This window comes from Vicugna pacos, chromosome 14, assembly GCF_048564905.1.
Source record: "Vicugna pacos chromosome 14, VicPac4, whole genome shotgun sequence".
NCBI lineage: Eukaryota > Metazoa > Chordata > Mammalia > Artiodactyla > Camelidae > Vicugna > Vicugna pacos.
This window is the reverse complement of record NC_133000.1, coordinates 5,878,423-5,903,112: the sequence shown is the minus strand read 5'-3', so window position 1 is coordinate 5,903,112 and position 24,690 is coordinate 5,878,423. Positions and strand designations below refer to the sequence as shown.

Here is a 24,690-nt window from a genome sequence, read left to right as displayed (position 1 = left end):
AGGAGTCACATAGATTTGTTGTCCACTTCTGGAACTACAGTTTACTTTCTGTGTGATCATGGGCAAGTTTCCAGCCTGTGGCCTACTCAAAAAAGATATTAATACTATCTGTAGGATTCTTGGGGTGATTAGACAGTTGAATGGAGGTACAACTTAAGTGCTCAATAACTGAAGATCTTTCTCTTCCCCTTATCCCTCTTCCTTAGCAACATGGCAGGATTGTCTCTTCTGTTTGACAGAAAGCCACGTTCTAGGACTTGACCTGACCGTGTTAAGCAGGTAGATCAGGCAATAGTTACACTGCAGAATGATTATGTGATCTATAAAAGGATTCATCAATTATTCTTTTAAATGAAGCTTCCTTACATGATACAAAATTATTTTATAGACCATTAATGGTAACAACATCCTTGCTTTGATTTCACCTTCTAAGAAAACAGGGAGTTCCACTACATGATTTGAGATCCCAGTAGCTCTAAAATTCCTTGATTCTCTAACTACATCTCATTTTTGGACAGATCCATATTATAATTTCACTAATTGCACACCTATTTGTAATGGAAATATGTATATATTTTAACTCAGAATTATATATTTTAACTCAGAATTATATATTTAACTTAGAATTAAACATTTTATTTTCTCGATAACCATAATTCTGTATGGTCGACCTAGTGAAAGCATGCCTTAGAATACCTAGTAAAAGTCAGGTGTACACAGGCATTTGCTAGATAAATGTAAGGCACAGATTGTGAGAGTAGTTAAAAAAAAATTGAGTAATTTTCCAAGATGAGCTGTTTAATCTCCACTAGATGTCTAGAAAGCCATTTTTGTCACATCACTTGGTGTGGTGTAAGCTCAGTAAATGGCCTTACTATTGTTTTCATTTAAAAGGATATTTATGCACTTAAGATAAAATTTATAGTTTTAGCTGCCATTTTGAGACAGAATGGCAGATGATAAACATTTTCTATCTTTTTTAATGTTTTAAAGATGCCAGTGGAATTTAGTACATGGGCACAGATTATTGTAATGGTTACTTCAGAGAAACGTTTAAGCTCTTAGAATTATCTATCTAGATTCTTTCATGTTGCAAAGACAATTTTCTGTTTCTCAAGTATTTGCAAAGTGAGCTCAGGTGAGGAAACAAATGAGAAGGCTTCAGTGCTACAGGGATTCTCTTGTCTCTGGGTATGTGATTAAATCATATTCTCTGTTATTCATGGCAAGAAACAGTCCCTGAGAATATAACCCAACATAAAGAGATGGGAGTTATTATGACTTTCAGAGTTAACTATTTTGGTGACGAGTACCCACATAGTAGTTTGATTTATTGCCATTAAAACATACTTCAAGATGCCATAATTTGCATCTAATGATGTAAGACTATTCAGATTAATTACTCTGTTTCTTCTTGAGAGAGAGCTTTGGTATGTTGTAACTAGAATTTGTCCATTTCATTAAGCCTTTTTTGCCTTTTAATATCTGTAAAGTTTGTAGTGATAACCTCTCCTTCATTTCTTTTTTCTTCTTTTTTTTTTAATCGAGGTATATAGTTGGTTTACAATGTTCTGTCAATTTCTAGTGTACAGCATAATAATTCATACACTTACATACATATATTTGTTTCCATATTGTTTTTCATTATAGATTACTACAAGATATTGAATATAGTTCCCTGTGCTGTACAGTATAAACTTGTTTATCTATTTTATATTTAGTAGTTACTATCTGCAAATCTCGAACTCCCAAAATTTATCCCTTCCCACTCCCTTCCCTCCCTGGTAACCATAAGTTTGTTTTCTATGTCTGTGAGTCTGTTTCTGTTTTGTAAATAAGTTAATTTGTCTTTTTTTTTTTTTAGATTCCAAATATAAGTGATATCATATGGTATTTTTTTCCCTCTTTGTGGCTTACTCTCCTTCATTTCTAATTTTGGTTATTTGTGTTTTCTCTCTCCCTTTCTTGGTCAGTGTTACTAGAGGTTTGTTTGTTTTTAATGAGCTTTCCAAAGAACCAGCTTTTGGCTACCTTGAAATTTCTTTTTTTTTTTTCATGTTTCTATTTTATTGATTTCTGCTCTTAACTTTATTGTGTTCTTCCTTGTACTTCTTTTGGGATTCATATGCTTTTATTTCCCTAGAATCTTGAGATAGAAGCTGAAAGCATGAGTTGACAAACTGCATTCTGGGGGCCAAATCCAGCCTGCTGCTTGTTTTGAATGGTCCATGAACTAAGAATGGTTTTTGCATTTTTTTTAATGGTTAAAGAAGTCAAAAGAAGAATAATGTTTTATCATATGGAAATAAATGAAATTCAGATACTATTGTCTGGAAATAAAGTTTTATTGGAACACAGCCACACTCACTGGTTCGCTTGTGGTCAGTGGCTGCCCCCGTGCTGGCGGGGCTGAGCTGGTGGCTGCCGCGGGGACTGTGTGGCGTTCTCGTGGCTTTGCGCTGCTGCTCGGTGCGCACTGTAGTCACAGGGTGTCCCGTGCCTATGTATCACTGCACTGCGACATGTTACTTTATCATCAGTGCATTTTCTTCATGTCAAAACACGATGAGAAAAATGGACTTGACATATACTTTTAAAGCACAGAAGAATGTGGAGTATCGAACTAGAGCTGAATGACAGCGCGTTGTGATTGCTGTGCAATGACACTATAGCTGTGCTAAAGAAATGCAGTTTACACTGACGTTCCCAGACTAATCACTCATCATGCTAGTCCCAAGTCACAGGAAAGCAGTGGTTAGAAAACTTGAAAATGAATATCTGTTGAAGCAGAATTTCTTCAGAAAATTAAAAAATGAAACTCAGACTGCACCCAGAATAAGTTTCTGAGTGTCTCATTTGTTGGCCAAACGAGGAAGTCATTTACTGATGGTGACTTAACTAATCTTGTTTGATTGTAGCAGCGAAAGAAATGTGTCTGGAGAAAACAAACTTGTTTAAGACTATTAGCCTTTTGGTGAGAACAGTTGCTGAAAGTGTTGAGGACATCAGTAATTAATTTAAAAAATAGGGCAAATGATTTTGAATGGTTTTTTTGGCTCTTGATGAATTAACAGATGTTATCAAAGTGACTCAGTTGTTCATTTGAGAAGTTGATGCTGAATTTGAAGTTACTTAAGAATTATGTTTAATGAATAGTGTTCATGGAATAACTACAGACAGGAATATTTGTGAAAAGTTGAGAAAACATTAATTCTGTATAACTTGAAGTGGAATCTGATAAGATACATTAAAACTGATGGTGGTAAAAATATGTGTAGAACAGAAAAAGGCTTAGGTGAACAAATTTACAAAGATATGAGGAAGTAGGGTGGTTAATGTCGATGGTTATTCACTGTTTTATTTTTCAGCAGGTATTTTGCAGAGAATATTTGAATCTATCATGTGATAAGGAACCGTTAATGTCTTAAGACTCAAAAGTGTTGCTCTTGAGGACTTACCATTGTCACTTCCATGAAGTTTTGTCCGAAGTGGAAGCTGACTATCCTGGCTCACCGCTACCACACAGCAGTTCAGTGACTTGTAGTGGTCAAGTTATATTGCAATCTTTTGAGCCAAGGGCTGATTTGAAATTTTTCTGAAGGAGAGGAACTGCTCTCATCCACTACTATTGAACACTGAATGGCTTTGGAAATCAGTTTTATGCAGACTTGATAATGTTTCTTAATGAATTCCACTGAAAGTAACAGGGCAAAACAGTGCATATGTGCAAAAATAAAAGTTATTTCGATGCCAACTAATGTTTGAATCGCTAGTCATATCAAGCTATTTTATATTCCATGCTGTCAAAAGTTAAAGCAAAGAAGTGAGGTCGCCATTCCCACCCAGATTTTCAGTATATTTCCTGAGCTCAAATTACATTTTCAGGGGCATTTTTCAGACTTTGATGCAAGTGCAAAAGAAATTTCTATTTTACAAAATCCATTTAAGTGCATAATTGAGCTACTTCCACCTAAACTTCAATTGGAAGTGATCAATATGCACTGTAAATGGCATGCTAAAAGACGTATCAAGAGAAGAATAAAATCTTTAAATGCCTTCCGGACAATGCATATACTGAATTGAAATCACATGCTTGTGATTTTATATCTGTATGTGACAGTACCTATCTGGGTAAAAAGACTTTTAAACATGAAGTACATAAAATCTTATTAAAAAAGCAGTATTAACACATGAACATTTGCAATTGATTTTGATGATAGAGAGCACTAACTTTGAATCCCAACTAAATAAAATATTATCCCCCCAGAGAGTTCCATTTTTTGGGGGGGGGTAATTAGGTTTATTTATTTATGTTTAATGAAGGCACTGGGGATTGAACTGAGGACCTTGTGCACGCTAAGCACCCACTCTGCCACTGAGCTATTCCCCGTCCACCCCCTGCCAGAGAGTTCCATTCTTGTTAGTAGACCTGTTTTGCAAAAAGAACTCAACTATTGTTGCTATAATATTTTGAATTCCATCAGTAAGAGTTGTGGAAATTTTTGTCTTATTATACAAGTGCTTACATAGTATCCTCAGCTTTACCTCTTGCCCCTCAAAGCCTGAAATACTTACTCTGGCCCTTTGCAGAAACAGTTTGCTGACCCCTGCTTTACATCAGGGTCGTTTTATTCTTCATATTTGTGTACCTGCACATAGTAGAATTAATGCTTTTATCTCATAATGACTAATCTGAAGAATTGTTCTAATTTGAGGAAGAGACTTTTTCTATGCTTGTCCTATATTCTGTGGGTATCTCTGCTGAATGTTGAAATTTCCTATTGCCTAGAAGTAGTGTACTGTTTGCTGCAGTATGAGTCTCAAGTAGATGATGCCTTCAAGGAACCTGTGCTGGGAGAAGGGGCAAATAATATGCCAAAACACATAAAGGAAACAATTTTATTTTCAAGAGTGTACTGGAGGCAGCTGAAATGCCTAGAACAGATGTGGTTAATTTTGAGGAAGAGTTTTTGAGCCCCTTTAGAAAGAGGTAGAAAGGAAGAGCCACACTACCAAAATTTAATTCCCCCAGGAAGGCATGGAGGAACATTTTGATTTTCTCTGCTAAGTATATTCATTGATTTATTGTTCCAGGAAATAAGAGTAGGTCAATTTGGACTGTCTCCCATGATGTCATTCTTCTGTACCTCTGGACTTCCTACTCTTTGTAGTTTTTATTGGAGAATATCTTTGCTTAGAAGCCTTGGATAATTCTGGGAGACTTTTGAGAAGCCTGGAAGAAAAGCCAGAGTTACTGGGCTGGAGGGCTTTGGTGGAAACCAGGTGTTCAGGTGATATTCTCCCTGGCATCTTGTGGAAGGGGAAGGGTTAGGGCTAGGTATTTGCACAGATGAAAAGCTATAGAGGATGACGGGATCATGGAAGATTACACTACGAGGAACAGAAAGGGCTCAGGTCATCTAGTTCACAGGTTCTCGCTTAGATTTGAGTTGTATGGAACAGTTAAATGCATGGAAATGATGCATGAACAACTATAGGCTCTTTTTAAAAAAATGTGTTTCTTAAGTATAACGTTTTGTTCTTGGGGCCAAAAAGTTTTAGTGAGAAATAATTTCCGTAGTTTTAATTGGTATCAGTGGAAATTATGAGATATTCATTGATTTTTACATTGTCAAGAATAAATTGAGTAAAATAAAGCAAGTTTATCTTTACTATTATTGCAGCTTGTGGTAATTATAAATGAGCACGGAGAACTAGTGTCCAATTAATGTAACTGTAACGTAAATCGATAGTTCAGGGCTGTGTAACTTCTCTCCTTATTGTCTCCTTAGGTGTTTGTTCTTTCTTTCTTTCTTTCTTTTTTTTTTTAAGTGGAGGTACTTGGGATTGAACCCAGGACCTCGTGCACGCTAAGCATGCGCTCTACCACTGAGCTATATCCCCATCCTGGGTGTTCTTTTGTGATCTCCTTTGTATTTCCAAAGTTAGAAATTTTGTTCAATATTTTAAGACTCATTCAGATAATCTCAAGGAATTTTGACTTTCAAAGTAGTTTTAAGCAGGTATTTTAAAGCATACAAAGAAATACTTTAAAGTCAGTACTGGAAACTTAATAAAAAGTCATTATATTTTATGTTTAGGTCTCTGAAAGATGAATTTGGCTGAAATTTGTGACAACGCAAAGAAAGGAAGAGAATACGCACTTCTTGGAAATTATGACTCATCGATGGTATATTACCAGGGGGTGATACAGCAGATTCAGAGACACTGCCAGTCCGTCAGAGACCCAGCTGTCAAAGGCAAATGGCAGCAGGTAAGGCCGTGTTTACGTACTCAGTGAATGAGGGCAGTAGTCTGTTACACCTGACAGATTAGAGTTGGAAAATCAGTTTGAGTTTGTAAATAGTTCTTATTTATCTGAATACTGAAATATATTTAAAATGCACTCAGTAATTTTCTGTCTTTCCCAGTTAATATTTTCTATATTTTTGATACTGTATTTTATGAGACATATTTCAAAGATATTTAATTCAAATTGAATCTCCTTTTAATTTCTTTCCTCATCAGTTGACCAATTGTGTGTAATTATAAATTTTTGAAATAAGGTATTTCCACTTGCCCTTTCCCCTTTCATTTTTACATGTAGCTTTGACCCCTTTTGTAAAACTTTTCCTTGAAGAAAGTTTCCTCTTCTTTTGAAAGACTCCTTACAAATACAGAAGAATCAGTAATCTAATAAAAAACCACTAGTATGTTTGCTGTGTCTCTTGAATATACAACTTAATTAAATACAGCTAATAAAAACTTGAATTATAATTTCCCACTTAGTCTTGAAACTTAAAATCCTTTTAAAATTAAAAGTACAAAGTCAAGCATTTCTTTGAAGTTTCCATTTTATGTGCCATTGCCTTTCAAGTGTTTCCTCTAAGTTTTCCACGAGTCTGAAATTGATGTTTTACTAAGTTTTCAGGGTAGATTTGACTTATTGTCCAATTTGAGCATTACCAAACTGAGTGAGAACAATGTACTTGAGATTTTCAGTTGTGTTCTTTTATCCTGCATATTAGCCACAGGCAAGAGTGGTTTATTAATCTAGCATGGAAATATTTTTTGACATGTTTTTAATTGTGTTAAATAGTGACCATTTCTATTCAGATACTTCTACTATGTTTCTTTCTGTTAGGCTCTGAAGTTTCATTTCTCCAAGTGTAGCATATAATTGCATACATTAGCAGTTGAATTTTACTTAGATTTTTCTTTGGTTCTACGACTCCTTTATTTGTTCCTTTCCACGTGTTATTCAAGATAAAGTTAAGGGAAAGTTTCTTATGCTCAGCTTTATAGTAAAATGTCCTTGGTTAAAAAAATAGAATTGTGAAAACTAATTTTTAAATGCAGTTTTCAATCTATCTGTTTGCTTTAGAAAATTAGTTCAGGCTCAAAGTTTGAAAACACAAAGATTTCCACATAGTTGGTGTTCAGTGAAGTTTTTAAATGTGGGGAAAATCTTACCTTTGAATTCAAAATAAACTTTACCCAGGCCTTGAAAGATTTTAAACAAGGTCAAAAGTATTTAGATTTCAGGTGAAGAAGAGTTTAAATTAAATTGGAATGGGCAGCTCTTGGTATTATACCACGTCGGGCTTTCAAATGCTCATCACAGGCATTTCATATTTTGTGATATTAGGCATACGAAATGCTGATGGAAATTTTGGCTGGCAATTTTTGAGGAAGCTATTTACAAATACAATAAAAGGATTTAGTGTAACATAGATTTCTGGGAATGGTTAACCTGTTTGGTACTAACTTAGTTGCTAGTTTTAAATTGTATTAATGTTTATCACATTCTTTGGTAGAAAGAGTTTCATTATGAATGATATATAACTCTTTGCCCTAAGAAAAGATATGTAATTATGTCTTTTTGCAAACTAATCCTTGCCCTCCTATCTGTATTAAATAGTTCTTTGTCTTTTGATTATGTTTTAATGACTTATTTTGCGTACTTTGAATGACATTAAGGAAACTGGCATTTTATAGCAGTTTGTTGTTTGCAATTTATATAGTTTGTAGTATAAAGGCTATTTTTTTAAGGTTCGACAGGAATTATTGGAAGAATATGAGCAAGTTAAAAGTATTGTCAGCACTTTGGAAAGTTTTAAAATCGACAGAGCCCCAGATTTCCCTGTGTCCTGTCAAGACGAACCATTTAGAGATCCTGCTGTCTGGCCACCCCCTGTACCCGCAGAACACAGGTAAAAGGAACCTTATGTTCTCTTTAGGTACTTTATGGTTAATTGATACTGAGAGTGAAGAGAGGAAAGCTCTATATGAACAAAGTATAGAAACCTATTTGAGGGGGCATGTAAATTTAATACCTGCTTGTAATTTTCACACGTGTATGTTTACAGGGTTTGTATTTGATAACAGAAGGATACCAGTTGTCATATACCTTGCCTTTAGAATGTTTTACTGCTGTAATCATAACAGGAGAAGTCTACTGCTAGTCATAAAATGTACCAGTTAAGTGAGGTCTGTTAGATTTTCTAATGTCAGCATCCAAACTTATTTTATTTAAAAGACTAACAACTTTGGATGAAATGGTGGACACATTGGATTCATCTAGTTGGGCCTACGGCAAGTTTTCAGAATCTTAGTATAGATGGAACCTTACCTTTCCTTAAAGGTTAAAGGGCAAGGTCCCTAGTGTGGAGTATAAGGCTCTGAATTTATCTCCTTGATGCTCAGCCTGTGCATCGTGGGCACTGAACCTCTCTCTCGTTCTTTCCTGTCTTCGTGTCTTTGCGCAGTCTGTTCTTTCTTCAGGGAATTCCCACGATCCCCGTCTGAGCAGCTCATAGCCATTCTTCAAGTCTCAGCTCGGAGGGCTCTTTTCCAGTTTGCCCAGGCGTTAACAGTCTGCTCACAGTAGTTACGTTGTATTTCTTTGTCTCTTGACAAGATGAGGGATTTTGCAAGGGCCCAGACCTTAAATTTATTTACTTAAAACAAGTAACAAATAGCAGATGTCCAGTGTTAGCAGAGAGTTTGGCACATAGTAGGTATTCAGCAAACACCAAATGAATAACTCCATTAATTCCATAAATAAGGAAACTGAGGCCTGGGAGACCTCAGCCTGTAAGACAGGCTAGACCAGGAGCTGAGTTTGGGTCTTTCTTGCTTTCAGTTCACTCTGCTGTGAAGTGGTATTGTGGCCAGAGTGTTGCATCATAGAAAATGTTTCCCTTTGATTAGTAGTTGTGATTATGTGTAACTTGTTGATCTCTTAAAATTTCCTAAAAGCACATAAAGAACTGAAAAATAGTTAATTTATTCCTTCAGGATTTTTTCCACTGAGTTATTAGACATGATTGTACGATTCCCATTATAAAAACGCTAGATGATAATTCTTCTCTAAGGTCTACAGCAATATAGTGATTTCCTCAGATGTAACCACCTTCAGGTGTTTTGGATTAAGGTCAGTGTTACCCCTCAAAAAGGACTGTTTCAAGTCATAGGATTATTACCATGGACGTTCCAAAGTAAATACTGAGAAAATAATGGCATTTTGATGTATCAAACTTGAAAATTTTATGTATGTATGTATGTATAATAAAATACCTCGTTTTTTTCTGAAAGTCATTGATTCAGAAATATATTTCTGGTTTAAAGCTAAAAGCTGACACTAACTTTATTTTGATTTAGCCATAATTGACATGTAACATTTTGTAAGCTTAAGGTGTACAACACTGATTTGATATATTTACATATTGTGACATGATCATCGCAGTAGCATTCACTAACAACTCTGTCACATAACATAATTACCATTTCTTTTTTTCTGGTGAGAATTAAGAGCTAGTCTCTTAGCAACTTTGAAGTATACGGTACAGTATTGTTGGGTTTAATTACTACACTATGCATTAGATTTCTAGGACTTACTTAACTACTGGTTGCAAGTTTGTACCCTTAAGAAACATCTTCCCAACTGCCCACCCCCACCCCCATCTCCCAGTCCCTGGTAACCACCATTCTACTCTCTGTTTTTAGAAGTTTGGCTTTTTTGGATTCTACATATAAGAGATATCATACAATATTTGTCTTTCTTTACCTGACTTAACTCACTTAGCATAATGCCCTCAAGGTCCATCCATGTTGCAAGTGGCAAGATTTCCTTCTTTCTCATGGCTGAGTAATATTCCATTGCAGTATAGATGTACCACGTTGTCTTTAACCATTCATCTGTTGGTGGACACTTAACGTTGTTTCCGTATCTTGGCTACTGTGTGAATAAAGCTGCAGTGAACATGGCAGTGCATGTATCTCTTTAGTATCCTGTTTTTATTTCTTTTGGGTATATGCCCAGGAGTGGAATTGCTCGGTTGTCTGGTAGGTAGGTCTATTTTTAATTTTTTGATGGATCTTCATACTGTTTTTCATAGTGGCTGAACCAATTTTCATTCCCATCAACAGTGCTCAAGGGTTCCCGCATTCTTGCCAACCCTTATCTCTTGACTTCTTGGTAATGATCATCCTAACAAGTGTGAGATGATATCTCATGGTGGTTATGATTCACATTTCCCTGATGATTAGTAATGTTGAGCATCTTTTCATGAACCTGGTCATCTGGATGTCTTCTTGGGAAAACAGCATATTTGATTCCTCTCCTCACTTTTCAATTGAATTTTTATTGTCATTACTGAATTCTATGAGTTCTTTATATATATATATATATATATATATATATATATATATATATATATATATATTTATAACATTTTGGATATTAACCCCTTATCTGATAAATGGTTTGCAAATATTTTCTCCATTTGGTAACTTGCCCTTTAATTTTTTTTATTGTTTCTTTGCTGTGCAGAACCTTTTTACTTTGATGTTGTCCCACTTACTGATTTTTGCATTTGCTGCTTGTGCTTTCGGTGGCATATCTAAAAAAAGCATTGCCAAGAGCAATATTGAGGAGCTTCCTTTTGTTTTCTTCTAGGGTTTTATAATATCAGGCCTTACATTTAAGTCTTTTTAATCCATTTTGAGTTCATTTTTGTGCATGGTGTAAGATAGGGTGTCCATTTCATTTTCAGCTTGTGGTTATCCAGTTTCCTCAACAGGATTTGTTGAAGAGATTCTTCTCTCCCCGTTGAATGCTCTTGGCTCCCTTGTCAAATGTCAGCTGACTATGAATGAGCTCTCTGTTATGCTCCAGTGGTCTGTGTGTCTATTTTTATGCCAGTTCTATACTGTTTTAATTACTGTAGCTTTGTAACAGAGTTTGAAACCAGAAAGTGTGGTATCTCTGGCGTTGTTCTTTCTCATGACTGCTTTGGCTGTGTGGGGTCTTTTGTGGTTCCATACAAATGTTAGGACTATTCTTTCTAGTTCTGTGAAAAATGCCATTGGAATTTTGAGAGGGATTATGTTGAATCTGTAGATGGCTTTGGGTGTGGATGTTTTAACATCATTAATCTTCCGATCCATGAATGTGAGCTATCTTTCTATTTGTGTTTTCTTCAGTTTCATTGAAGTCTTGTAGTTTTCACTGTATAGATCTTTCACTTCCTTGGTCGAATTTATTCCTAAATATTTTATTGTTTTTGATGCTAATATGACTAGGATAATCTTCTTTATTTCTTTTATATGTATTTTGTTGTTCGTGTGTAGAGGCACAACTGATTTCTGTATGTCGGTCTTATATCCTGCAACTGTACTGAATTCACTGATTAGTTTCCAACAGTTTTTGGTTGTCTCTAGGGTTTTCTATCTTTTAAGATTGTATCATCTGCAAATAATGATAATTTTTGCTTCTTCCTTTCCAAGTTGGATGCCTTTTATTTATTTGTCTTGTCTAATCACCCTGGCAAGGACTTCAGTACTATGTTGAATAAAAGTGGTGAGTATGAGCATCCTTGTCTCATTCCTGATCTCAGAGGAGAGCTTTCAGCTTTCACTGTTGTGTAGAATGTTAGCTGTGGCTTTGTCACATATGTCTTTATTATGCTGAGGTATGTTCCTTCTACAGTCTAATTTGTTGAGGGTTTTTATCATGAGAGGATGTTGTAATTTGTTTTTCCTTATCTATCGAGATGATTGTTTTCTTTTATTCTATTCATACTGTGTATCACATATGTTGATTTGTATATGTCAGACCACCCTGGCATCCCAGGGATAAATCCCACTTGGTCATTGTGTAGAATCCTTCTCATGTGTTGTTGAATTTGAAAATGTTCCCTCTTCTTCAGTTTTTTTTGGAAAAGTTTGAGAAGGATTGGCATTAATTCTTCATTAAATGTTTGGTAGTCTTCGCCTGTAAAGCCATCTGTTCCTGGGAATAACTTTCAGTGTAGGAAGTACCTGTTCTTAATTGCTAGAGCCTCATGATGTATTTCAAAAAGCAGACGTAGATAATAATGTTAATGGTCATGGCTCAGACTGAATAAAAAGTGTGGCTGGCATCTTCCCCATTGACGAACACTTACCTGAAAACTCCTCCCTGTTAGAGAAACACCAGCCCAGTGATTTCTTGTCCTTCGGCCTCCCTTAACTGCCTGTACCCGTAACACAGGGCTGATTTGTGTTTGTGCTTGTGCTTTCATCCTTTCTTTTGATGAAGGTGAAAGATGAACGGGGCAGAATATGTTTCTCCTAACCTCCTTCCTTCGTACTAAGTTTAAAAAGTTCCCCTTGTATGTAGCCATTGTTTGTATTTTTTCTCTGTGGATCAGAAATCCTTCATAAAAGCAAGTCTGAGGCTGTATGTTGCCTGGGGAAGAAGATTCCCTTTCCCATGTGTATTATAAACAGCGGTGAAACACCCAGCAGCTCCACAGGTGCTGCCAGGGAAGGCGTTCTGGCTGGCACCTTGGGTAGTACCATAGGGTTGGTAGTTTTAAACTTCATGAATAAAATCTTTACATAAGCAGATTCACAGACATTTCACCCACTACTAACGCCATAGTGATACGTATGTTCAGCAGACGTTAAAGAGGTAAACTTGACACAGGTTTGCGGCACAGTATGTGGGCGTGAGCTAATAGAATAAGCAAATATTAAGGTTGTAAGTTTAGGGTTAAAAGTTACAGGAGATTAGAGTTATGTAATATTTTTCTCCTTTTACAGTTTTGTTTCTTCTACAGGTCATATAAAACAATCAAATTTTCACCTAGAGAAAGTGAATAGTGAATATAGTCCTTAGATAGTCTTGGTTTAATGGAAGACACTTGACTTGAGGCTGTGAGATCTGGGTTTGAGTTCTGCTTCTGTCACCTCCTTGCTTTATGACCTTGTGTGGGTTATTTAACTTCTAAAGATTAGCTTCACTACCTGTAAGGGGTATGTATGGGGATGCTTACCTCATGGAATTAATTAAAAGAACTTAATGATTAAGGTAGTAACTGGTGTGTAATAAGTAAGTAAAATGAATTGTCAACTCCGAAATAAAGTACTGTGGTGTTCTTTCAGATAAATAGTAAGAGACTGACAATTAAAAAATGATCACTTCATTCATAAAATTCCTCAAGGAATCTTATTTCCTTCGTGCACATTCTGCGTAAATCATTAGTTTTCTGAGACATTTTGAGTAACTCTGGCAGAGAGGATGTGGTTTTTAAAATGTCCAGGTCTCATGAAGTAGGTGACCATTTTCAGGAAAAGGATGATAACTAATATTGGTCACTTTATGTTTTCTTATTTAAGCCTCCAATGATCCTGTGAAGTAGCTACTGTTATTGTGTACCCATATTATTGCTAATTTTTTGCTCTGCACCCCGTTTACTGCTGAGGAAATTGAAGCTTATGAAGTTTGTTATGTTCCCAAAGTCATCTGAACAAGAAAGTGGCAGAGCCAGGATTTGAACCCAGATCTCAACTTCAGGAGTCTTATTTATATTCACTCTGCTGTTACTTTCCTGCACATACCTGGTGGTGTCTCTGTGGGTCTGTTTTGATGTACGCCTATATATCCTGATACGTTCTGTCATGTATGTCCTGATACAGTTCTGTTATCCACTTGGTTAAATTCTTACTGGAGGTGGTAGAAGAATAAAGAAGCTGAAAATGCTTAATGAAATAATGTAATTTAAAAATTTTCTCTATGGGAATACCACACTGAAATTACAGGGTAGGTCAATAGGAAAATGTAATTTACCTTGTTCTTGTACAAAGTGTTTTGGGGATGCATCCTGTGTGTCGTTAAGTATGGATTTGGTAGCCCTGCTCGTGGGTCTGTTGTCGCTTCAGAGACTTACAGCACACAGCTTCCCCTCCACGCCTGCACACCCGGGGAGTCTCACTCTGTGCTTTCCAGTGTGCTTTGCCACGTTGTTTGAAGTTGTACCTTGTATGTCATGTGTCCTCTGAGTTTAATCATGATCCTGTTTTAAATCACCAACAGCTGCTTGGATAAATCAAAACAATCTTTTAAAATGAATTAGATTTATTGCCTTAAATGTGAGGAAATTGAGCTACAGACGTAGGATTTTGGGAGGTACTGGCAATGCTAGAATTAAACTCCAAAGAGATGAAGCCTCAGATCATTCTTGGTGTCCTAAGTTAAAGATATCTTGTATTAATTAAATTATTTTATAATATTTTCCATATAAGTTCATTAAGTACATTCTCTTTAACGAGGCCGTTTTAAAATGATCTCTCCCAGTGAGACTTGAGGCCATGAAACTAAGATTTTCTGCATTGGAGCAGTATTTGACATAGCGTATATTCAATAAAGTATTCTTTATTCAACTTAACACGTAAATGTATTATGTCTTTTGAAATTACATCTTTTAGGAGAGATGGCGCTAGCAATAGATACACAAGCCTGAAGACAATCGTTTGTCTTACTCCGTACTGGTGAAGCAGACCTCTGATAGTTATTTCACCTGGAACTGAGGGAAATCATCTGTTTCTGTATACATACAGATGGGGAGAGCGGTTTCCATCAAATTTGTACTATTCTGTCAAATTTCAGCACAGGAAATTCTTACTGACTTAATATTAAAGTTGTTGCTTTATGTTTTCTTTGGGTACCCTAATAGGTTAAGTAACTGCTAGCATTTTAAATCCTAGTTTGCACTGGAACAAGATGAGTTAAGGCCGAGGTCAGGTACCCCTGGAGAATAAACTGCCACCTGAACCTTACAGGTGTTTGTTCCTTTCACCCAGGCTCTGGGAGATTTTCCTGGGATCGGGAGGTAGGAGAGCAAGTTTTTGTATCAGTTCCACTACCAAAAGAAGGATCCTCCAAGCAAAGTTCACATCCCTCTGCCTCATTTTCCCCCCTGTGAGATGTATATCATGACAAGATTGTTTTGTAAAATTGTTTTGAAGTCTTGGGAAGAAAAACACTATTATTGATCTATCTAGCATATATTTAAGGAACATTCATCATATACTAGAATCTATCTTTGGCCCTGTGGAAAGTATAAAGGTAATAATAATAGTAAAACCTCCACAGACATTGGCCTCAAGAAACCAGTAAGAGAAAATAACCCAGACATTGTGGACAGCTTCAGCTCGGATGCTGGTACCTGCTGCATGCCAGAGTGCTGTGTGAGGTGCCAGCACTGTGTGGGGAATGTGGGACCCAGAAACAGACACAGTCCCCGCCTTCCTCAGCCTGTAGTCCTGTGAAGTGCGTGTGACAGCCATTACTGAGATGCAGAGAATGAGAGAAAATTTGAAGCAGATACTTAAATATCCAGACCAAGCTATTGAATAGGAAATGGAAATAAGAACCAGAGTTTAAGAGAGATTAGGATCTGTAGTGTTACTTAGGAATCATCAGCAAGTAGGAAATGTTAAGAAGGAAATTTTAAGATCCTTCTTTTTTTTTTAAACATTTTTTTATTGAGTTATAGTCATTTTACAATGTTGTGTCAAATTCCAGTGTAGAGCACAATTTTTCAGCTATACACGAACATACATACAATCATTGTCACATTCTCTTTTGCTGTTTAAGATCCTTCTTTATATGGTGGAATATGTTATTGCCTAATATGATTGGCAGGTTGAGATTATACTCACTTCTAAGCATTCTGGAGTGATTCTCTTCCAAAATTCTGTGTCTGGAGTATAGGATGGACTCTTTTCAGACTGTGGGTAGACTGTAGGTAGTAGCACTGATGAGCCACAATAACTGGCATTTATTGAGTTTTTAACTGTGAGTTAGGTGCTATGGTAATAAACTCTCCACGTGGTTTATTTCTTAATCTTCACAACCACCCTCTAAAATAGGTACTTTTATTCATCACCCCTATTTTTAGAAGAAATTGAGGTTTAAAGATTCTAAGCAACTTTCTCAAATACTGCATGTAGGTCAGGTAAGATAAGGGTTGAGAATTAGGCTAGATTAAGCAGCATGGAGCTCACTGGTGACCATGATCAGCGGTTTTGGTGAATGTGGAGAATAATGGAGTAGGTTCAGAGAATGGGAAGAGAGAAATTGAAAACAATGAATGCAGCAATTCTTTGAACGAGTCTTGCTATAAAGAAGAGCATAGAAATTGAGTGGTAGTTGCAGAAGACGTGAAATCAAAATTTGTTGTTTTAGAGAAAAAAGGAGTAACAGGACATTTGTATGCTGATGAGAATACTACACGAAACAGGGGAGATTGATGGTGCACGGGAGGCAGCGGACAACTACAGGAGCTGCATCCCTGAGCAGACAGGGAGAGGGGCGGGTGGGAGTGTGGATCGTGCAGGACAGCTGACTCGGAGTAGCTGGGCGGAAGACAGGAGTTATCAAGGGTGTGGATTAGAGAAGTGGGTAGACGTGAAGGTGAGCCCTGTGGGAGTTCTCTCCTGATGGTCTCAGTGAGGGAAGAAAAGCATGCAAGATCATGAGTGAGGGCAGGGGTGTGGATGTCTTCCAGGGTCTGAGTTCTCATCTGAAGTGTCCCGGGAGTGGGAGATCCATTCCATTTGGCTATTTTATCTCTTGGATGTAAGGGAGCATTTGTCTTATTTTGTAGAACTCAGTAGTCACTCATTTGAAATTTTAGGTATTTATTGCAATAAATTACCTAAAAACTTGGTATTTCTATCTTTTTTTTTAATATTACAGAAAAGACAACTGAAAGATAGACATTTTATTTCATTAGAGGTAGACTGAGGAATGGGAACAAATAGTGGTGAGTCAGAATGAAGTCATAACACATTACTTTTACATGTTTATTGAAAGAAATCTTTGCCTCGCCAACTTACCACTGTCATCTGCCTCTGTTGCCTTTCACTGCGTCTTCTTCCTTAATAAGTAGAAATCCCAGATCTCCATTCATTGCAGCATTAGGGCTGAACTCTTGAAGATAGCTTCCTAATTTAAAATGCAACGCCTAATTCTTAAGAGTTACTGGGTTTAACTTTTACAACATTTGATAATGTTTACCATCTTTCTTCTCTGGAACACTCCTCTTACTACTATGGCTTCTATAACACTACACTGTTCTGTTTTTCTGCCTCTTTGTTTTTTTCCTTCCCTGACTGGCCTCTTCTCCTTCTCTTACCTCCTCCTCTTGTTCCCTGGTCCCCATCCTGCTTTTTCTGTATTCAGTTCAGCTCAACATATCCAGGCTCGCGGTGTCTGGGCTTTGAAGATGACATTAATGATGGTAGTAGATTGCATTAGCAATCTGTTGTTTGTACATAACTTCTCTTTTCTCTCTCATTGTTTTTATGATTTTGTTTTTTGTCTTGGTGTTAAATAGTTTCACTATAAGTAATTTCAGTGTGGATTTATTTTTATTTAACACTACTTAAGATTTGTGTTTCTTTTGTTTCAAATTCTTCTTTTTTATGCTTTTAACCATTTTAAACATTGATTTTATCATCTCTAACTGATTGTTCTATTGTTGGAAGTTATTTGGAGCCATATCTTTCTTTGTTATTTCTGAGGGCTCTTGTTTGTGGTGAAGTTGAGAATGTCCCTTCAAGGTTTGAGTCATTGTAATGTGTGGCTTGTTTAGAGGGATGTCACTCCTGAGAGGGTCTCTGTTGGCTTTAGCCAGGTGCTTAAGTGATGTCACCTGCCTGGACCACTTTTAGGTACATTTCTTTGCTTAAGGGAGTATTCAACTAAATCCCGAATCACATGAGAGCAGGCTCTTGGTTACTGTTTCTAGGGGAGACTTGTACCTCATCCACAAATACAGAACATGGGCCCAGATAGACAGATGTCTTGTTCCTTCCATGTGCATGTTTAAATTCTGCCCTTTGAGCATCATGGCTTTATGTACTAGTCTCAGTTCATCTTCTTTGATGTGTGTGGGCCTCAGGCCTTGTCTCAGGCCTCACTGTGTGCTTTTTAAATCTCAAGCCCTTCGATGTTTGAGACCCAGGAACCCTAAAGGACTGCCATGTCATGAGCTGTATTCTTTTATTTATTTTTTCGACCTTTCCTTTTTTATCTTCTGGTAAGATCACCTATGTATATAACAGAATATTTGTTACATCTTATCAAGAATTCCTATTTGTTTTTTCTTGATGTTACAGAAAAGATAACTGAAAGATAGAATCTTTAATGCATTAGAGATAAACTTTATTTATATATTTATCAAAGTTCTTAAGGGTCTTATCTGCCAGTTTGTTATTTTTGAGGACTCTTGTTTACAGTTTAGTAGGGAACTCTTTTTCAGCAAGGCTCTACTTACAGTATTTATGTGTGGATAGAAAGAGGTGTCCAGTATAATTCATAAAATATGTGTATATTTTTAGCTAAATTATAAGCTTCTTGAATGTATATGTTTTTGTCTCCCTATGTTTTGAAAATCAGTAGAATAATCTCAGCACTTGACTATAAGCTAGACAAAGAACCGTGAGATGTTTAAAGTTCAACTGATAATATTTTAATATAATCTGTAAAAGTTATGTAGTCCTTATAATCTGAAAGAATGCCATTGTCCATCTAGTTTTAAGGTTTTTAGAATTATATAGAAGATAAATTAATATTTTATGTTTTTCAAGTTCAGACTCTTTAGAGATAAAATGGAAAAGGCAAGGGCCTATCTTTAGAACCAAAGAAGAGCAAGGTACAGTCAAATAACTTAACCTGCCTGAAGTGGTGGAGTTCTACCACTGCACCAAAGAGTTAGTGATGTTGTCATCCCCTTTCCCACACCTTAGAAGTGATAGAGTGATTGGCTTAGCAACTTTAAATAAGGCTTAGTATGTGCCATCAGAATCTCTGACAAGAATCCAGTCGCTGTCCTTGCTGAAATAGCTGGCTGTGGGTAACATCAAAATGCTGAAGGCAGCCCCCATGAAATTAAATGGGATTGTATACTATTTGGTGTGAGAAGTATGTTAGCAGCTCCAGATCTCATACCAGCTGAAATTTCTGGTTAAATGTTACCTTGGTTAACTTGGGTGATGCTTATTTTCTGCTGTGTGTAAGCATCTTTCAGCTCCAGGGACATTTCAGAATTAAGATTGGAAATGTCTAAGAGAATCAAAACTATAATAATACTATTTTTTGTTAATGGATATGTACATATTTGTTTATTATTTTTATGTATTTGTAATTTAAGAAAATATAGCTGATGAGGGTGATAAGCATGCAATTCCAATTTAAAATGTATTATGGAATAATTTGGAGCTGTGGTTTTTACATATAAATTTATGTTAAGTACTTTGGGGAACATTTAGAAGAAATTTAGGCTTATCTCATTTATAAGTTTAATTTACCAAGTTTATGAAAGTTTTTATATGTAAGTTATGCTTTGTTAAGTAAGACAATTGAAGAACTAAGAAGGAAGTAAAATGTTACGTTTATAAATGTAGGTTAAAAATTTTAGTGGCATTTAGTCAGTCAGGTTGGTAGATGGCATCAGGCATTCTTCAAAAGCCTCTTGAAAGTGACTTCTAAAATCTGCTAGTCTTGAACATAGAAAAAGATTTGTAAGCGAATCTAAAAGCTTTAAGGACTAACTGAATTTTTGTATTTTTAACTTTAATAAGTTGAATATTTAAAAGTATCAAAGTAAACCTTTGAAGAAGTATTTTCTGCACAAAAAGCACCCTTGAGGATACAAAACAACTCGTACCAGCATGGCTTCTAGTACTCGATGTATTTTTGAATGTGATTGATTTTCTTGTTAGATAATGAGGAAAGACTTAACATAATATACAAAAGGCCTTTTATATTATGTAGCACAGTGTCTTGCATTCATTTAGAGTTCGGTATTTGTTAAAAAAATATTTTTAACAGATTCTGGAATATATCATACTAAAATACTTGTTTATAATTTTCTGATAGCAAATAACTAAAATTTCTAAAGTTCTTTTTAGAACCGGAACTTATCATTAAAGATTAAATTCTGTGGAGTCACTTGATTTATGAAGAGGCACCAATGCAATTCAGTGGGGAAAAGTGGGTCTTACCAGTAAATGCTTCTGTCTTAATTGAATATCCATGTGGGGAGGAAAATCTTGACCCTTCACCTCACACCATATAGACGAGTTAATTTGAAATATATCATGACCTAAAATGTAAAAATAATAAAATAAAACTTTCAGAAGAAAATATGGAAGGGATATCATCATGATCTTGGGGTAGCAAAGGTTTATTAAACTGGACAAAAAGCATTAAAGGTAGAAGACTGGTAAGTCAGAATTGTAAAATGTGAACTTCTTCTCATCAAGAGACAACCATTAAGAGAGCAAAGAGGAGAGCCATGTACTGATAGAAGATATTTGCAATGTATATATCTGACTAAGGACTTGTATCCAGAATCTTTAAAGGGCGACAATCAATAAATCAGTAAGAAAAAGTCAAACAACCTGATTGAAAAAAATGGACTAAAGACTGGAACGGGTACTCTACAAAAGGAGATATTCACATGGCCAGTGAGCATATTGTGGAAAAGGTGTTTAACGGCGTAGTGATTCAGGAAAGGGGAAGTAAAACCACCGAGAGACAGGCCCACCAGGATGGCTGGGAGGGAACGGCTGACGCTCATGCGTTTCTGACGGGAGGCTACCTTCACTAAAGCTACTCTTACGTACACCCTGTGATCCAGCTATTCTACTCCCGGGGACACCCCCTCCCAAAATGAATGCTTGTTTACCATGAACATGATTCCCATGTTCATAGAGGCTTTAATAATAAACCTCAAATGCAAAACAACTCAGGTGTCCATCCACAGAAAGATAAATTGTATATTTATGCAGTAGAATAGTACCCACCTGTGGATAAAGATAAACTCCCATTTGTAGGAACATGGATGAATTTCACAGGGAATACTGGAAAGGAAAAAATCAGACACGCAGTATGTACTATAGGATTCCATTTATCTGAAACTGGAACAGGCAAACCTAATCTATGATAGTAGGGTCAGAACAGTGGTTATCTTTATCAGCTGAACTTACTAACAGGGGCCATGAAAAACTTTCTGGGATATTGGGAAATGTTCTGTGTCTTGTCCTACTGGTGGTTATATGGTACCAAAATTTATTGAGTTGTATACCTGATATATGTACATTTTACTGAATATATGTTATATTTCAATTAAAAATAGATTTAAAAATTGTATGAAGTATTATCTCCATTTACAGAAGAACATGAGGCTCGTGGATGTTAAGTGATGTGCTTATATAATCAGTAATTGGTGAATCTGGGAGTAGGAAGGCATGCAGTTTTTAGGATTCTAAATGTAGTGCTAACTCCAGATCACCATGTTGTTTCTCTGTGAAGGCAGGATTAGTGTTTGCAAAATCTGTGTGTCAATATCCAGCATAATTCCTATCCTTATTAGGTAAATAATAAATAATTATTGATTTGAAAAATAGCAGTCATATATTTGATCAGAGTGGACATGAAAATTCTTAATCATTAATGTTTAATTTCAAATAATAGGTCCTCTAATTTCTATTTAAGCTTTGTTTTTTTGCCTCCTGATTTCTTACCAAATAATTTCTCTTAGACTCAGAAGTCTCATGTATTGACTCCAAGTTCTTACAGTAAAAAACATCCATGTAAACTACTTGGAACTTACGTTTCTTTTCATTAGCCGTGGAGAGAGATGTTTTCCTGTTTATTTAATTCACATAGATTAATGTCATGGCAAGTAAGATTATTTTTCTTTCTTTTCCAGGATTTTAATCTGGTTTCTGTCCTTGGGAATATAGGACCTGTTCCAAATGACTTATTCTTAAACTAGAATTCTAACAATGTATGAACAAATGAATGTAACCAAAGTATTTGGAATAATCATGAAACAGAAACCCGGAAGAAATAGAAAGAGCTCAATAGATGGGAATCTTAAGAAGGAGCCTATTGAGCAATTGGAGAAGTGAGAGTATCTTAGACTGTTTCTTAATATGGCATGGAATGAAGGCACATTGAGAAGGGGTCTCTTTCCCTTTGACTTCTGGAATCCTGGAAGAGTGGTGTGGTTAGACAGTCCTATTTCTGTTGCCCAATCTTTTATGGAGATTTGCTAGGCAGTAATCCAGTAGGTTCAACAGAGGATGTGTACTCTGAGCCCACATCACTGCCACATGCATGTTTCTTGATCATGCCGAAAACTTTGTAGCAACCCTATAATTTCATTTTTCTAGGTGCTCAGATAATTTTAATTACTTGTGTTATTGTGTTTGTCATATTTAAAGTTTACTAACTACTGAGTAGATAATATGAATGATTAAGTTTTAGATAAGAATAAGGAGTCACAATACAATAGCATCCATGTACCCACTGCGGAGTTTAAGATAAAGAACATTACTGTTACCTTGAAGGCCCTCAATGAGCTCCTCTGCATCCTGCTCCCTTCGCTCCCCTTTCAGAGGGTTTATCCTGGATTTAGGGTTTATTGTTCCCTTGCCTTTCTTTATAGTTTTAGTACGTACATTTGTATCTGCAAACAGTATCCTGTTTTGCTTGGAACCATACTGTATGTGTTCTTTGAACTTACTTTTACACACAGCATTATAGAGTCATCTGATGTTATTGCATGTGGCTATAATTCATGTTCACATGAATATCGTACCCTATTATGTAAATTTATAATAATTTATGCATCTATTCTGGTATTGGGTGTTTGGGTTGTTCCCAGGTATTTGCTATTACAAGCTTTGCTGGTAAGAACACTTACATATAATACTGATTATTCATATAGCTTAGAAAGGGAGTATTGGCTTTTGGAGGAAATCAGGCTTATTTGCATATGATAGAGTAAGGCATATTTCTTCCCATCCCTACAGGGAAGTATCCTCCAATAGGAGAACTGAGCGCAGTGTGGACATGTGACTTACCCGCAGATCACCAGTTGTCCTCTGTACTTGAAAAGCTGTAAGCTGGTAGGGGGCAGCCTCTGTTGATTAGGGCGGGGGCTGGTGGTGCTGTGCTGCCCTACTGTGGCCTCTTTGTAGAAAGAGATCAGGAAAAGAAGCCTGGAGACTTATTTTTACACAGTCTGGAAACTCACTGAGTCCTTAAATTGAAGCATGACATTGTGCAGTGGTGCGCTGTTGGAGGAAGAAGTACGGAACAGAATCAAGGATGTCCTCTGGGAAGCTGACAGTCTGTTACAAATGAAACAGCAAACCGCAGTGAGTCGGAACGGAAGACTCTCCCAGCGCAGGCCCACTTTCCAGGAGACGGGGGACTTGCCTCGAATGGCGCATCCGGCTTCCTGGGCAGTTTCATTCACACCGTTTGTGAGCCCGGCGGAATACCGAGTCGCGGGTCAATGTCAGCAGCAGCAGCGGACGCTTGGGGTGCAGCTGTGGTCAGCTTTGAAATAAGCCTTCTCACAACTCGGCTTCGTTGAGCCGGACGCGAGTGCGGAGCGGACCGCGGGGCTCTCACTGCTCGGCGCGCGGCCGGCCGGGGAGGAGGGCCCGCCCAGCGGCAGGAGGGAGGCTCCACGGTCACCCCAGGTCGCCCTGGGGCCCGGCAGCCGCCCCGCAGCCTGGCGAGCGGAAGCGTCAGGCCGGCTGCGCCTCCGAAAGGCAGGACCGCAAACAATGACAGACTATTTAAATAGCAGGCGCAGCTGCTCCCAGAAGGGCAGGCTTGACGCGCGTTCTGTGCAAGAGATTGTTGGTCGTGTTTGGTTCTCTTTGGCCATGAATCCCATTCAGGAAAGACATTTATATACACACAGATTTGTACGTAAATAAAAGTGAAGTTCTGCTTCACAGCTTGACATCCCTTCATCGAAACAGAACAGTTCAGTCAAAAAACAATAGCTGCACTGAAATACTAGGAGTAGAGCAATGTAACACTTTTTATTTTTTATTCTCTACCAGTCTCATCCCATTTTTATCTTACTGGCAGAATGCCTGAAAGACTCAGAGTGCTCTAGAACCAAAAACATGGTAATACCTTTAAATTTGAAAATGCCTTGTAACCATTTTACTGTGCACGATGTTCAAGTCCCCTTCCTGTGGATTTTTCCCCCATAAGATGGCTTAGTCATCTGTGTCTCCTCCGGGGGCCTAGCGCAGGAGGGGCTCCATGCCTCCTAATGGGTGTGTGTGTTCAATAAACAATTGTTTAACTGGACTGGGCTCCAAGGATTCAGATGTTCCACATACGGTAACCTAGTAGGTGAACATACACTTTTCACCAGCCTCGCTTGTCCTTAGCAGTTTCACGTAGTGGTCTGATTCCAGGGGTCTGGAGAGGCTGCAATATGGTAACATTTTTTTACCTTGACTTTGCAGCCTTTTATGCCTTTTCATCCGTTTTCCTGTTTTTCTGGGTTCATTGAGTTATACACGTGTGCC

The 24,690-nt window shown here is 37.0% G+C and overlaps 1 protein-coding gene across 25 annotated transcripts in view; it reads left to right on the top strand.

Moving 5' to 3' along the window:
• KATNAL1 (katanin catalytic subunit A1 like 1) overlaps positions 1-24,690 on the top strand; it is a 119,632-nt gene that overhangs the window by 2,944 nt on the left and 91,998 nt on the right. For 23 of the 25 annotated variants that reach the window (XR_012079871.1, XR_012079885.1, XR_012079884.1 and 20 more), the window contains exons 2-3: positions 6,102-6,274; positions 8,053-8,213. Coding sequence is in view for 6 of the 25 variants with exons in the window: in XM_072976072.1 (XP_072832173.1) it covers positions 6,113-6,274; positions 8,053-8,213 (323 nt within the window). In the remaining 19 variants the exon portion in view is untranslated. Of the gene's footprint in view, positions 1-260; positions 280-6,101; positions 6,275-8,052; positions 8,214-24,690 lie in introns of those variants that run through there. The other 2 variants (XR_012079880.1, XR_012079886.1) reach the window with 2 other exon arrangements.